This window comes from Lygodium microphyllum, chromosome 10, assembly GCF_053477565.2.
Source record: "Lygodium microphyllum isolate KBCC chromosome 10, Lygodium_microphyllum_v1.1.10, whole genome shotgun sequence".
Classification (NCBI taxonomy): Eukaryota; Viridiplantae; Streptophyta; class Polypodiopsida; order Schizaeales; family Lygodiaceae; genus Lygodium; species Lygodium microphyllum.
Window position 1 is genome coordinate 12099761 of NC_141144.1, and position 15469 is coordinate 12115229.

Consider the following 15469-nt stretch of genomic DNA (forward strand, 5'->3'; position numbering starts at 1 on the left):
TTTTCCTTATGTATTTTTAAGTTCTCCTATGTAAGTAGATTTGTTAAAAGGGTTTTCATCCAGCCAAAAATTTGCCCCTCAAGGCCAACCAATCAACAAGGATCATGAAATGGTCACAATCCTATCCTCATCCCTTTAAGGTATTTTACAAGTTCTAAGCTCCTCAATGTCAGAAGTGATAGAGCAACATCATGCTTGTCTTATTCCACCACTTAACTTGTGGTGGAATACCAATAGTATTTAAAAGCACTTTAGATCCAGAAGCAGCATTCACAAGCAAGCAAGGCAGGTTACTCCAAACACTCTTTCAAGTGAAACAAAAAAGGGGCAATGCTCTTGCACACTACAATGGGCCCATTTCCTCAGTAAGGTATCAACTCCAAGGGCAACAACATTGTGCAACAAGCTGTTGAAGCATGGTCTTACTAAGCCTACAACCACATCTGAATGGCTAATTTTATGCGTTCACAATGACACAATCAACCAAAGAAGGCATGTTACATCACATGTGCACTAGGCTCACAATTTCCAAGACTGGGAATGATGATTAGTTCTAATCAAGCTTACAAGCATCGAACATAATAGAGTGCTGTCAAATGGATGCAATCTGGAATATAATACTAGGCATGAGAGACATTATAATATCATGCTATTTTTAATCTATAAAGCTTTAAATCTGAATGGAATGTATTTCAGATGCATCTGAGGCTAAGATGGAGCCCAAAAGGTGCATTTGCTTGTATGGACCAGCAGACTACTTTAAGGGGAAATAAAGGGGTTTTCATGCACAAGATAAGCCTTGGCTGCTGCCAATGGTCCAAAGGTCAAGGGATCACCACATGCGATTGTTTGTATTACACAGTAGTTGGCATACCAAGCACAGATAGTCCTATTACACAGTATCTGGCATACTAGACACAGATAGTCCTGAAGGAATCCTTCTAAACTTGGATGGGTCCCACCTATGTTTTAATTACCTATATAGTGATATGTTAAAAGGTCTCTTAAAAGTTAAATGGGTTGCGTGTACCTCATCTAGATGCATAACATAAATGTATGTGAGAAAATAGTAAAGATACAGACGTACGTGTGTGTGATCCTTCTAAACTTGGATGGGTCCCACCTATGTTTTAATTACCTATATAGTGATATGTTAAAAGGTCTCTTAAAAGTTAAATGGGTTGCGTGTACCTCATCTAGATGCATAACAAAAATGTATGTGAGAAAATAGTAAAGATACAGATGTACGTGTGTGTGTGTGTGTGTGTGTGTGTGTGTGTGTGTGTGTGTGTGTTGTGAAGAAAGAAAATCCACCAACTCAACCCTCCCACATAATCTATCGATATTTTGTTGGCCCTCATAATGAGTTAAAAAGTGTTACTCCATCCACGTGCATAGATTTATCAAATTCATAAACAGCCTTGCCCCCTCCCCCCCCCAAAAAAACAGCCTTACTGCACTAAAACTGCAAAGATCAAATGTTGCTGGAGACCATGATGTAAATAAAATTCACAAGGCTTCTGTAGATGAAATTCACTGTTAAGAGACTAAACATCTCTAAGATCTTGAAGACTGCTAATGATTGCAACCTTCTGACTGGCTAAATTACATATTTAAAAAAAGGGGCAAATCATTTGCTAAGAAACTAACTCCACTAACTTGGTCAAGTGTTTAAAGGTTAGATGGTGACTTCCTTCCTTGGCATCATACTGATGACTGTTGATGCTACTTACAGCCTACACAGAAGTCGAATCTAAAGGTAGTGCTCATTCCCACAACAGTTACAGAAGCTTTAACATGCAGTATACAACAATCATATCAAGGCGCCCATGATGGCATTAACTTAACCCCAACTGGGGAAAGAGCTGGTATTTAATCTTCATCAGCTGGTTCCTCCTTATCCTGCCTTGTGTCATCATCCCCATTGTTCTCGTCGTCTTCATCACCATCATCTTCCTCAACTATTTTGCTAATCTCTTCTTTGATTAGTCCTCTTACATGGTCCTTGTGTTGAGTAAGATCAACACCGAACTTAAGTGCTGCAATCAAGACAGGAGAATCAGTAAGGAAAAAATTTAAAGAGCCTCAAAATATACATGAGCTGTTTTGGGTAACCAACATACCAAGTTGTTTGATAACATCTGTGAATGTTACCTGCATGAAAGAGTACAGTCAGCAAATGTTGATGTGAAACAAAGTCAATTTTAATGGATGATAAAAAACTAACCGTGCTAAAATCTGCTTGAGGCAGAATTTCACAAATTGCAGCACGTAACTCCTCATCAGATAGGGTCAGTGAGGGCTTGCTCTCTTCTGCCAGGAAGAAACAAGGGAGTTCAAAACCACAAAATTTGGATATTAGCAGAACAGTAAGACTGAAATCAATCGAAACAACCTTTAGCATTTGACTGACCACTTCCCTTCCCTTTCTTTGGTTTCTCAGTCTTGGGAGTATCTGTCTCTTCATCCTCTTTTTTCTTCTTCCTGGAGAACACACGAGAACCACTCTCACTTTGTTTTTCATCTCTGCTGGGAACTTTCTTTTCTTCAACTTTCCTTTCATCTTTGCTGGAGCTTTTCTTTTCATCTTTGCTAGTGCTTCTCTTTTCTTCTTTACTGGCTGCTTTCTTTTCTTGTTTGCTGGAGCTTTGTGCTGAAGCTTTAGAGGCTTCCTTCTTAGAAGCTCGACTAGATGGCTTTGATTTCACCACCTCTGGTTCTGATTCCTCATCATCTTGCACATCCACTGCTTCCTCATATTCTTTCTTGGTTGTCTTTCTCCCCTTCTTAGGGCTCTTATCTTTTTTGGCAACATCATCTTTCTTTTTAACAGTCTGTTTTTTTGTGGGCATTTCCTCTTCAGATTCCTCTTCAACCTCTGCCTCGTGTTCATCTTCTTCCTCCTCTTCCACAGGACTTGTAGACTCTTTGAAAAGCTTCCCTCCCTCACTTTTTTGCCTCTAGAAATCACATAGTAGATTTCCAAATCAGCTTAACCCAAGTTTTATGCAATAACCTCATCATTCACAGCACCAACAACTAATAATTACAATTCATTACCAACCTTGCGGGGCGTTTGAACAGAAGCTTTCTTTTTTGCACCTTTAGTGGGTGTTCTCTTTCGCTTACTAGATTTGGACTTCTGTTGTGACAAACTCTATTCAAAGCATAGTACAAGTATCAAAACTGAAAAACTAGTGCAAAAACTTCAGAGCAAGTAATACCTGGCCTCCTTCCTCAAGGAGCTTATCAGTTGTCTTGTGAGGCAATTCCAAAAACTCAAACAATTTTACAACCAGGTCTTCCTGTAGTAAAAGTAAGTATCTCAAGAACCTGATTATCACAAGCAGCCACACCAACTCACTGGATAAATTAACTACAAACCTTTTTGGTTGATGTTTTAGGAACACCTAAATCCAAAATATCACTTATTTGCATAAGGCTCTCTTTTACACATTTTTCAAGTCGTTCCCTGACTTTAGCCTTCTCCTTTTCCTGCACAAGCCCAGAAATAAGATTCTAAGTTGAAAATGCTAGAAATGCTTTGTCCTCAATAAAGAATAGCATCAGTTCACCTCAATCAGGAAGAAACAAGAAAGATTAACAAAACATGTCTGCCAAAAATGTCAGCTTAATAATCATGAGTTTAAAATTCTGCAATAATGTCTAGCTTCAAATCCAAAGCTCAGAGAAGGGATTTAGCACTGAACCGCACTACTCTCTAGTTAGGCCCCAAGTTCCATGCCTGATTGGGCTCAGGACCTGTTGGTTAGACATTTTTTGCTTTGTTTTTGACCCAATTCGATGTTCTTTTTTCTCGGAGAGATCAGTATCAAAAGGTCTCTTAAAGAGCATTACAGCACACAATCAAAAACTGTTTATTTAGATACTTCCCGGAGAACTTTGGATTGGGAGATTCATGAGCAATCAAAACTTGAATTTCATGTCATAATGGAGTAAACATTGCTACTTCCAGCATTCTATGCTCACCACTACATGCAACGCTAGCACAGAGGCATGCCAATATATTTGGGAAATGATGACATCATTAAGGGCTAAAGAAAAGCCATTATATTGGGGAAATGATAACATCATTATAGACTGAAGAAAATAAGACATCTAAAATGCCAACCAACATACATGAGAAGCTCACTCTAGAAAAAAACTGCACCACTGTTAGTGCATGTATAGGTGGACATATGAACTGAGGTACAATGGACAACGGATGGAGGGCAGTGAACCTGCTTGTTGTAGTCAGTTTAGCTAGTATCAACATGTAAAGTAGTTTCACCCATGTAAAGTAGTTTCACCTAGTACCTCACCTTTCAGTGCACCTATATTGTTACTCCAAAGTCATACATTTGCCATGCCCTGGATGTAATCATTGTCAATAATGTTGTAAATGACCTCTTGGACAGAGTTCTTCTAAGCTCAATAAAATCAAACTTAAATCAAGATATCAAGAGGTTCCTCATAAAGTTCATAAAACTGCTTCAAACTCAATCAGAACATTATGTATTTCTTATGATGCTACTTGTACTCACCAAAGCATGGGCAAGAAGACCTAAGAGCTGGCAACCAAAACATTAGTTGAAGGCTAGTCCCACTAGTTTTGACCCAAATAAGTACGATCAAAGTGATGCCAGCAGCAACCCAACATTGGGCTGCACAAGATATCTGGCTACCTTTTCTTGCTAACTTTTGGAGAAGATTGGAAGATAGTTTTAGATCTACAAGATTTTATGTTTTCTGTGGTTACATGAGTTTACCAGTTAATACTTGGCTTGGTTACGGCAAAGACCCTATTCTTTATGTTAGATGCAAGGAGCTAAAGGAGACATGAAAATGTTGACAATGGGGGACAGATGCACAGGCCATAGATAGAGGCCCAAATGCATGGGTTATGAACAGGTGCTTACCTCATCTCAATGCAGCTTTTGAGCAGGCTTGCCATGCCAAAAATTAGTGTGGACTTAAGGGCATTATCACAAATCGATGCTTATAGCTAGCACTATTGCTTGGTACATATGGACTGCCAAATGTAGCCATGCTATGGATCAATTGAACATCACCACTACATAGACTCTCCCCATATTTGGACAGAGATTGTCCATACTCTCCATAGGAGATGGGAAAGCATACAATGACAGTTCAAAGATAATGAGGAGAGATGCTTGGACCAAGCGCACTTTGGCACTTTCTTCCATCACCAATCACATACAATTCGGCACTACAAACCTTTTTGCTACATGAGGACAAAAAAGATTAATGAAAAGGAGAAGAGGATTGATAGAGCCCTTGATCCCATTCAAGGTGCACGGATAAAATATGGTTGCTCCATCCTCATCGACAAATAGAGTGATCGTAACAAATAGGGTATTATCAACATGCTTGTCTCATGTCCACTCAGCATTAACTTTTTGCGGGCCATAGACACTTGCAAGAGGGGGAGGAAAACGACATGCACCTTCATCAATCACCACATTTGACAAGCTATCATTGAGGTATACATTGTCTTTTAATTTTCATTTCATTATTCATAATTATCTATCTCCCTATTCTCTGTAATATCTCTCTCAATTCTCTCTTCCCCCCAAACTTCAATCTCTCTTGATTCTTGAAAGTTAAATCTTTCAAGTCTCAACTCTCTCTCTTTTTTTTTCATAAAAGTCATCTGTGTGTGTGTGTGTGTGTGTGTGTGTGTGTGTGTGTGAGAGTTGTAATTTGTGGTTATAGGTGCACCCCTCAAATGTGGTGCAAGTTGTTACCGACAATGCACAAATTGTCAATGCACACGCCATTTGCCTTAGGCAAAGTTTCCCACAATTGTGTGGACTACATATGCAAGTCATTGTTTGGACTTACTCATGGAAGACATTGGGAAGCCCAAGTGGGTGAAGAGGGTGGTTCACAAAGCCACAATAGTTGTCACCCTCTTCACAGTAAAGGTAAAGTTGCTTGCAATGTGTTGCGAGCATAGCACACTAAAGTTACAAAAGCCTTCTTCAACTCGCTTTGCGGCTTTATGAGATGCGCTTTAATCACCTTGCAAAGACAATGGTGTCCACTCTATGGATAGACAAAGGAGACCAAAGCCATGTAGCACTTGTGCCTCAATGAACAATTTGGGTAAAAATTCCATGCCATTGTCATTGTCATGACTCCCTTTTGCAGGGTATTACATATGAGTGATTGCGAGAGGTCCACCAGGGACCTTCTTGTTCACTTATTTAAAGCAACATTGGTGAAGGCACATGCTTGCATAGTGATCACATAGACACAACATGCATATGTTTTAGAGATAACAAAGAGGAGATGGACATGGATGCACAAGCTCATCCATGGTTTTGCAAATTGGTACATCCGGCCTACAAGTCGCCGGTGTTCATGGATGATAGAGCACTCTATTCGGACCAGCTTACTTATTTGACTTGTGTCACGTGTAGCCCCTATGAATGATCACAATGCAATGTTGGAGAAGCTAGGATACTATGCAGATTAGAGAAGGATGTGGCTTTTGCTTCTCCTACTTATTGGAGGAGAGAGTCACTTGTGAAGCCTCTATTTTGGTGGCAAAACTTTGGATACGTGCTTCAACCTTTAGCCATGAGAGTCCTCTTCAAGTGCATGTGAGAGAAACTAGAGTGCCTACTCTCCCATTCACACGAAGATTCACAATCAGCTTAGCACATATCAATTAGAGCAACTAGTCTATTGCCACACTAACTTACGCATGATGAGGGCTATGATGAGCATGGGTAGTCCAAAGCAAGTAAACACTTAACCATAAATTGAAAACTTTTTGTTTTAAACTTTAAAGTTTATACTTTACAATTTAAACTTAAGCACTTACAATCTTATGTGCATTATGTAGGTGAATGTTGATACATTCAAGTTGGTGGGTGACTCTTTGGAGTATACATTAAGCATAGTTACCAACAACGAGGAACGAGAATGAACACACACACACACACACACTCTATATATATATATATATATATATATGGGGGGGGAGGGAGAGAGAAAGAGAATCGACACTTTTAAGTCTTAAAATCTAGAGAGATCAACCATAATTTGTAAAATTGGAGACATAATAATCAAGTTTCAACAATAATAAAGATTCAAAGCATTGTAATCAGCAATGGATTGTCCATTCAACATTGTAATCAACAATGATACATAAATCCAACAAGTGTGCATTACAAATACAAAATATGCACTAAACTTTAAAGTTTAAAGATCCAAGTTAAAAGAGCTCCAATTTCCAAGTCAATACTCTAAAGTTTCATAAGGCTACCCGCTAAGTGCTCTCATTCATGGGAGGTGGCGCCACTATGCCTAAATGCTCATTTTGCTAAACAGCATCTAGGCCATCACCATCACCATCACCGTCATCGTCATCATCTTTTTTCCAACGTATAAAAGAATCAACCTTTGCAACTGATGTATGAGCTAGCAAGCGAAGATTGGAGCTCACATAAACTAGGTCATTTGTCTTCATTGTACCAAGACAATTTCTCTTCTTTGAGTGAATATGATTGAATGAGCTCCATAGTTACTCTAAACAAGAAGAGCTAATCGTTTGGTTAAGAATACAAATAGCCAAACTCTGCAACTCTGGAGCTTCTGCCCCGTAGTCTTCCCACCATAAAGCAACCCCAATATTTATCCTGTCCTCTAGCGCATCCTCTGTACCAAACATCCCTAACGTTTGCCGATGCACAAAGAGCTGAATTTTAATTTTGCATTGCATTTCACGGCTAGGATAAAGCCTTGCAAGCAATATGTTCCAAGCCTTGACCATCTCAAGATCTCTTTCTTGCATCTTTCCTTGAAACTCAAAATCAAGCACATATGCTGCAGCATGCATAGGAGAATCATACTCATTCCATCTGTTGATGCATACTCATTGATATGCTCAATCTGTTCTTCATTTGGTTCCAAACTCTCCAACTTCTCAATCATGCCACCCATACCTTCATAGATCTTCCGAATGCATGGACCCATGCCATCTGCAAGCCTCGATATGTGCATGGTAGGATCAACCATTTGGTTGATGTGATTCACCTCATCTCATATATCTCTATCAAAGACATACATTACATAACACGGTAATAGCAATGGCAACCCCAATCCAATTTTCATACTCATCACTAGCAAATAGCTTCCTAATTGCACCTTTGCTATAGTGCAATCGACCAAGCATAAGAAAGTTATATGCAAATCTTGTATCCGAGTATTTAAGAAGTTCTTTGTCACTTCTCTTGCAAAACTCAGCATGCAAGTATTGATGATTTTATATAAATGTGACAACCTTGTTGCCTTTCGCAACAAGAGATGCAATCCATGGCAAGTCCTCGATATCCTTCAACAAGTTATTCAAGCAATGAGCCATACATGGACTAAAGGTGATATGTGGATACATTGCCATTAAAATGTTTCCTGCTGCCTTGTTTATAGGTTCACCATTTGCCACAAGCTGCACTACATTTTCTGCCCCAACAACCCGCACTAGCTTGCACCACTTGGATGCCTATACATCTACACTCTTTTCAATCTCTGAAGTATCATAACTACCAATGAAGTATACAACCCAACAAAAATATACGACACCACCATCTATGGACCTATGGCGTGTGTCACTCCATCCATTTGCTATCAATGTCACTCCATTTCTTGCCCATTGATTGCGAATATTTGTTGTTGCAATCTCTATGGCTGCTTTCTCCTTCTAAAGCAATGTAGTCCTGATAGTTTCTGATGAAGGGGACTTATATGTGGGTCCATACTCAACAATCTTTTGTCACCGTATTGACCTCGCTTATTTGAATGCAATATGGCCATGGTAAAAAAAGCATGCCTCTGTTGCATCTGTTCTCTCTTTTTTCTTTGGTTCCCATGAAGTGTGCAATGAACTCTCTCTAACACCACGACCTACCACCACTAATGGCCCACGAGAAGGTTGCGTAGCCACTAATCCTAGTGGTCTTCTGCATGAAGCACCATGCCTTACTGGCCTTGGAGTCCATGTTGTTGGATCTACTAATATATTTGGCGTGCTCTTGGCATGTGAATTCCCCATAGAAGTGGCTATGCGATCAAGTAACTCTTGCATGTCCTCAATAGATACATTGGTGCAAAAACACACCTCTACCTCATCCTACCATGACCAAGTAGTGCTTTGACTTCTTCCAATTGTTGACGAAGTACTTGCTAAGGATGATGAAGATCCCATAGGCATCAATGCTACCATCTATTTAAAAGTGACAAATAATCAGCAAAGTTCAATGAAGTTGCAAAAATTTGCAGCCAAAACTTCAATAATGTTTACTAAAAATGCCCAAACTTTGGTGCTACTTCAACTTGCATTCCTTTTATTGAAAATGCCACAAATTTGGGACATTCCGACATGCATTCCCTTGCTGAAAATGCCCCAAAATTTGGCGCATTTTCAGCTTCCAAATTTGGGGCAATGACTAATTCAAAATGCCCCAAATTTGGGGGCTCTTTCAAATCCGAGATCCCAATGTCCCAAATTTGGGGGCATTGCAACCAAATTTGAGTCCCAATCCTTATTGAGAAAGCCCCAAATTTGGGAGCAAGTGCCAACAACTAATCAAAAATGCCCCAAATTTGGGGGAGATTGCAACCTGAATCATAGATGCTTTAAATTGGGGCAAAATTGCAAATTTCTATTGAATCTTTAATCACCCCTAAATTTGGGGCAAGCCTCAAAAGGAGTGAAGAGTCAATACTAATCCAGATTCTGGAATCTGAAGTGCACACAAGAGAGTCCTCACCTGATCACAAGCGGAAGTTGAGCCAAGTAGGCAAGAGTTGAGCCAGGCAAGCAGGAGTCCAAGCAAGAGTCGGACAAGGAGTAGGGCAAGCGACAATCGAGGCATGACTTGCGAGGCGACAGTCGAGAAGAGTCACGACATGTAGGCATGACGAGAGTCAAGATGGGAGTCGAGGTGGATAGAAATGACAATTTTATTAATGCCCCATTGTTGGAATGGCTATTCCAAACAGGGAAAGCCCAATGAACAGGGTAGAATGGGGCAAGGAACGAATTGGAATGTTCTGCCAGCATTTCCTAGGCTCAAACCTCTCGAAAAGCATTAATTCATTCCTAAGTACCGGAATGAGCGTTCCCTATCTCTATGATATCAAGAGGTGGATGAGGACATGATCTTTGCAGAGCTCTATAGAGAGCTTATAATAGTTGATACTCATGACGCTCGTAATCAACATACTCGTGGACGATGAGTTCAAGTAGACGGTAGCAATGACACAGCCGTTCAATACCCTCCGACACGAAGAAGGGGTGGTTCAAGTGCCTTACAAACATATATAAGGCAAGGCTCCAATAGCTTGTATCTCATGCCTCATGATAACATCCCCCCCCCCCCTTTGTCTACACAACCAACACCTAGGGAGCCATCATTTGATGATGGCAGTAACCTCATCAATGAGGATGGGTATAAGAGTGTCTCATCATCCAATGCCAAGGAGTTAGCTTCAAACTCTCTTCATGTGCATTCAAATGATTCTGATGATGATGATAGTGATCCCTCATCATAGATTCATAGATCTCTCGCTTTTTTGTATCTACTATCATTGTATCACATGCCCCTATGATCCATCATTCATGTATATCCTAGACTCTAGTTGTATCGCATATTGCAGGCAACACATGTGACCACCCTCATATATCCATCTTATTTTGTAATGAGATGGCTATTTCAACTTTAAACATGTGTTCTATCAATGATCATTTAATGATTTATGGTTTTTTTTATCAAGTTTATGTAATTCAATGTAAGTTCATCTTTGACAACTCATCTTTGAACAAAACTTTATGTAATTCAATGTTTTATCATTAGACTTGTGTATCATTAGACTTATTGAATTACATAAAGCTTTTGCCAACTCATCTTTGAACAAGCTACTCAAATGTATAAGCTCTCAAAGGGTATACTTACAAAGCCCATGCACTATTCTCAACCCTACACTTTTTCATTAATTATTTGTAATACCAAGTTGGTTCTTAGCACAAAGTAAATAACTCTCGTGCATAAACCTTAGCTTCAATCTATATAGCTTGAGACAACAAGCCAAGGCATTCAAAAACTTCGCACAATGATGCTTATGAAGAAATAAACATTAAGGATTAATGCAAAAACCATAACATTTTGATGGCATCAAGTCAACCAAGATGTTAACCACTCAATTGTGTAAGTTTAGATGTGTTCAACCAAATTCAAAATTTATTGATTAAATCACATCATCGAAGTTTAACACACATTCCTCCATATTCCCACTCGAAAATTCAACCCCTGTAGCATTTTGCAAAATGAGAAACTTTCACACTAAGCACATATGCATGAATATATTCTTTCTTAAGTATATCCTACTCAATGTCTTAGTTATGGAGGGTCCACATCTTAGCCAAAGGTTTAAACAAGTGACCGTCTACTCATCTTTCGACATGTTGTTCACAAGGTCCTCTAAATTAGACAACTTTACTATAGAGGGCTATATTGCCTACTAACAACAAGTAATAGTTCATAATGGTAGATAAGCTTTTGTATTAAAGTTTCAGTCATTCTCTATAGCAACCTTATGCACTACTTTTTATCCCCACACTCAAAGCTCTCTCTAAATTTTACTATAAGCTAGAAAACCTTTATCACAAAAACTAAATTAAACCACAAACCATCACTCCAAAAGTAATAAAGATGTAAAGACATACCTCACTGGTGCTCCAAACAAATCCTGAAAATTGTAAAATGTTGGCTTTGGCATTATGAGCCTACACAAAAACAAAGTCTCCACGTCATTTGGGCATATTTTAGTAATCTTGAGCTATATTTGGATATATTGTAGGAATCTTAAGCTTTCTTAAATATGCACCAAACACAATTGGAAGCTTAAAACAATTTTCTTTCAATTCTCAAGTATCTTTAAAAAACCCATACAATTCAAAGTTATAAGAGCTTTGCAACCTTGCATGTGAGCTAAACCCTAACATACATCGGCAAATTTTTAGTAGCGTGCACGTAGTTTAAGCCCTTCCACTTCATAGGGTATCAAAAAATGTCTACATTTAGCCTACTAGCTTGTGCGTTGTAAATCATGAAGCTCACAATTAGGACGGAGAATAAATCATAGTGACATGGGATGGCCATTTTTTGGGTCCACATTCCCTTTCCCGTTTCATGCCTATTGCATGTCAAACTATATAGTCACATGGAATGGCAATTCCTACCCATCCTTGTTCCCATTTCCTATTCCATGTAACTATGAAATAATTTCATTAAGCAATGAACAAAATATAGTTTGGGATGCTCCAACCCACATGCCTTCACCAATTGTGTATGTCCAACTGCCATATGTATTATGAATAGAAACCTAACGCAATGTATTTAATCAAGCAATAGCACTTAGCCCTTCCACCTCATAGGGTACCAAAACATGTCTACATTTAGCCTACTAGCTTGCACCTTGTAAATCAAGAAGCTCACGATTTGGACAGAGAACAAGACATAGTCCCACGGAATGGTCATTTTTTGGGTCCCCATTCCCTTTCCCGTTGCATGTCAAAGACTATATACCCACATGGAATGGCAATTCCTAGCCATTCTTGTTCCCATACAACTATGGAATAAATGCATTAGGCAATGAACAAAATATAGTTTGGAATGCTCCAACCCACATGCCTTCACCAATTGTGCATGTCCAACTGCCATATGAATAGAAACCTAACACAATGTATTGGTAAACATTGTGAATAAGTTCTATTACATCCACAAGTCTTCACCTTTGATTAACATTACCATCAACCAAAACAGCTTGCAGATGGATGGGAAATAAATGCAAACACCAACTAGTTCTCACTTTGTTTACTCTTAACATTGTAGATAATTTTCGTGCTATGCAGCACATGCCTATGTTTTCCCATATGCAAAGAACATGATAAACAACCAATCAAAAGAGTTAACCCCATTATCTGAATTTTACCTTTATTCGTTTTCCATACATCAGCTTGTGTAGCAACTGGACAGCCTCGTCACCTCCTTTGCGTTTGGAAAGCTTGAACACAACTGCACATATGGATATCACTTCTAAGTCTCAAAAGATTGGATGAGACCTTTAAGTAGACTCCAAATAACTTTTAAGAACACCTTCCAAAGTATAATCCAAACATTTAGGAAAGTAAACCATAGAAACTAGAGACCATGGCATACATTTAAGATAGTACAGTAGAGATGTTGAGCTCTGTATGTTTTGAAATTTCTTCTCAAAAACTACCTACAGTTTAGCCTTGCCAAAATATTTTACCTGGAAAGGAAAATTGAGGTCTACTGATGCAAAAGCAACAAATATTCTATTCAGGTAGGTAGGCCTGGTGCTTGATTTACCTTCTGCACCAACCATTATCGGCAACTGGTTGCAAACACTCTAGAAAATTACACATCGCCAAATTTGTCATGGATGGATGCAGATTAGAAGGGGCTTGGTAGTTGATTTTTGCTTGAAATGCATTGAACACTTGATGTTTCATAGCCTTAGTGGAATAGGGGACTCAGTGGGCCCTATTCACTAGCATGAAAAAGTGAAAATGATTTACATAAGCAAAATTTTCATCTGCAGTGGTCTAAGCCTTCTATTACTGAGTAGCACGATAATCCACTATCTAGTGGTAACGATAACAAGAACTCAAATCATGATTGAATATGCCTGTGCAATGTTGGAACATAAATGGAATTTTCACTTGAAGTGGTCTGAGCCTTCTATTTCTGCATCACATAATAATCAACAACCTAGTGAGTGTGATAAAGTCATATTATGATTGAAAACCCCTGTGCAATAATGGACCTCTAACAACAGACACTCACTGCTTTGGACAGGTTTTTGCTAAAAAAATTTGATCCAACATCAATGCCTTCCATTGAGCCTGCATGCCCATTTTTGCAGGGTAAGGGCTGAGGTTCACAGAACCATGCCCAAAACTGTTACAGCTACCCTGGGATAATTTATAATAGCCACAACATTGTTCGTTAAATGGACTGAAGTGGACCCTAATCAGTGCAATCTAGTGCATGCTTATCAACACATCTAACCAGGTGGACACTTTCAATCTTTGAAGATAAATAACTTACCATTAGGAATGTCCTTCAGATGTGTACCAGCACCCTGCATCCCACCATCCCACGTAAAAATTACATGAGAACCGCACAATACACTAGAGAGTCATAAATATGTGGAACATTACGGCACAATTGTAGATTACACGCTAATAACCAGTAGGCAGCATTCAAACCCTGAACAGTATGAGCCTTGCACAGACAAAAGAAGACAACCTCATAACATGAAAATGATAGCAGTAGAGAAATTTCCTATACCTTCTCTATCTTAAATTCCTTCACTTTCTCTTTCTCTACTGATGCAGCAAATCGCTCAATAGACTTCCTCTCTCGTGAAGGCCTGTCAATGACCGGAGAGGCAGGCTCTTTCCTTTCCCGCTTCCTGCCCTTTGTTTCAGTCTTCCCCTCGGCTCTGCCATCTGCGCCGGCCTTCTTGCCCCTTCCTCTACCTCGCCCTGCTGACTTATGCTCCTTTACAGGACTCCTGTCTTCCTTCTCAACAGAGTCATGAGCTCCAGAGGTTTTTCCTTCCTCTGCACCATTAACATCTTCAGCTTCGGATTTGTCCTCCACCTCTTCTTGTATACTGTCCTCTGCGTGCATTCCATGGCTCTCTTCTCCGTTTTCTTCCATAGTGAGGACCGCGCAGTAACCAGGCACTACAAGAGAGCGTCTGGCTACTAGAATTTTTGCTACGGAAACCCTAGCGTGAAGGAGAGCTTCAATTCCTGTACAGACACTGCAATTTCTGGCCACGGAAACCCTAGCGTGAAAAGCTTGCGCTTCGACGTGGAGTCACAGTGATGGAAAACTCGCCTAGGCAATGTGTATTCCAGGAATCCGCCATAGCTCGATCCGCACTCGCCCGTGCTGTGCGAGCCAGTAGAAGCTAGACACTCCCTCTCAAATTAACGTTGTTTGAAGCTTTGTGGTTCTTTGTGTTTTTTTGGAGGAGGGGGGGGGGGGGTACTACGCCTAGTCAACAATGACAATCGGTTTCCGGACCTCAAAACCTCTCCCTAAACGCTTTTGCAATCCCTTTCAATTCCCTTCCCCCCTTCGTTTCGTCACTTTCATTCAAATTTCAACAACTTCTTGGTACCATGCCCACTAATCGCACTTTGCACAGTTAGCATCATTGCAAAGCTTGTGAGGCATGTAGCTTCGCTCGCTTCGCAATTTTGTGAGGAAAGGGAAGAGACCCTCCTATCATGTTATTGTTTCCTTTTGCTTTTTTTTTTAAACCAATTATGTGCTTCATGCATAACAAACAATGTGCTCCATGCAATATTGTGTGCCTGGCGAGTACCTAATTGAGC

The 15469-nt window shown here is 39.7% G+C and overlaps 1 protein-coding gene across 2 annotated transcripts; it reads right to left on the bottom strand.

The window, feature by feature from the left end:
* Positions 1 to 1499: 1499 nt before the first annotated feature.
* On the bottom strand, positions 1500 to 15099 carry LOC148029714 (uncharacterized). 2 transcript variants are annotated; one of them, XM_087686021.1, is made up of 11 exons: positions 14409 to 15099; positions 14166 to 14199; positions 13024 to 13106; positions 11756 to 11815; positions 3385 to 3495; positions 3225 to 3305; positions 3065 to 3142; positions 2414 to 2960; positions 2228 to 2313; positions 2124 to 2154; positions 1500 to 2039 (listed from the first exon to the last, which is right to left on the bottom strand). In XM_087686021.1, exons 1-11 carry the CDS (start codon positions 14781 to 14783, stop codon positions 1873 to 1875), a joined length of 1653 nt encoding a protein of 550 aa, XP_087542147.1. In that variant the 5' UTR covers positions 14784 to 15099; the 3' UTR covers positions 1500 to 1872. The 2 variants fall into 2 exon arrangements, with proteins under 2 accessions (XP_087542147.1, XP_087542146.1); XM_087686020.1 differs by having other exon boundaries at positions 2396 to 2960.
* Positions 15100 to 15469: the final 370 nt, after the last annotated feature.

What these genes read in the sequence shown, in the direction of transcription:
- LOC148029714 (XM_087686020.1), bottom strand. Translation starts at nt 14,783, where the DNA reads ATGGAAGAAAACGGAGAAGAGAGCCATGGAATGCACGCAGAGGACAGT. An exon ending in TGGTCAGTCAAATGCTAAAG is followed by an intron (nt 2,314 to 2,395) that starts GTTGTTTCGATT and finishes TCTTCCTGGCAG; the next exon opens with AAGAGAGCAAGCCCTCACTG. An exon ending in CTCAAGCAGATTTTAGCACG is followed by an intron (nt 2,155 to 2,227) that starts GTTAGTTTTTTA and finishes TCTTTCATGCAG; the next exon opens with GTAACATTCACAGATGTTAT.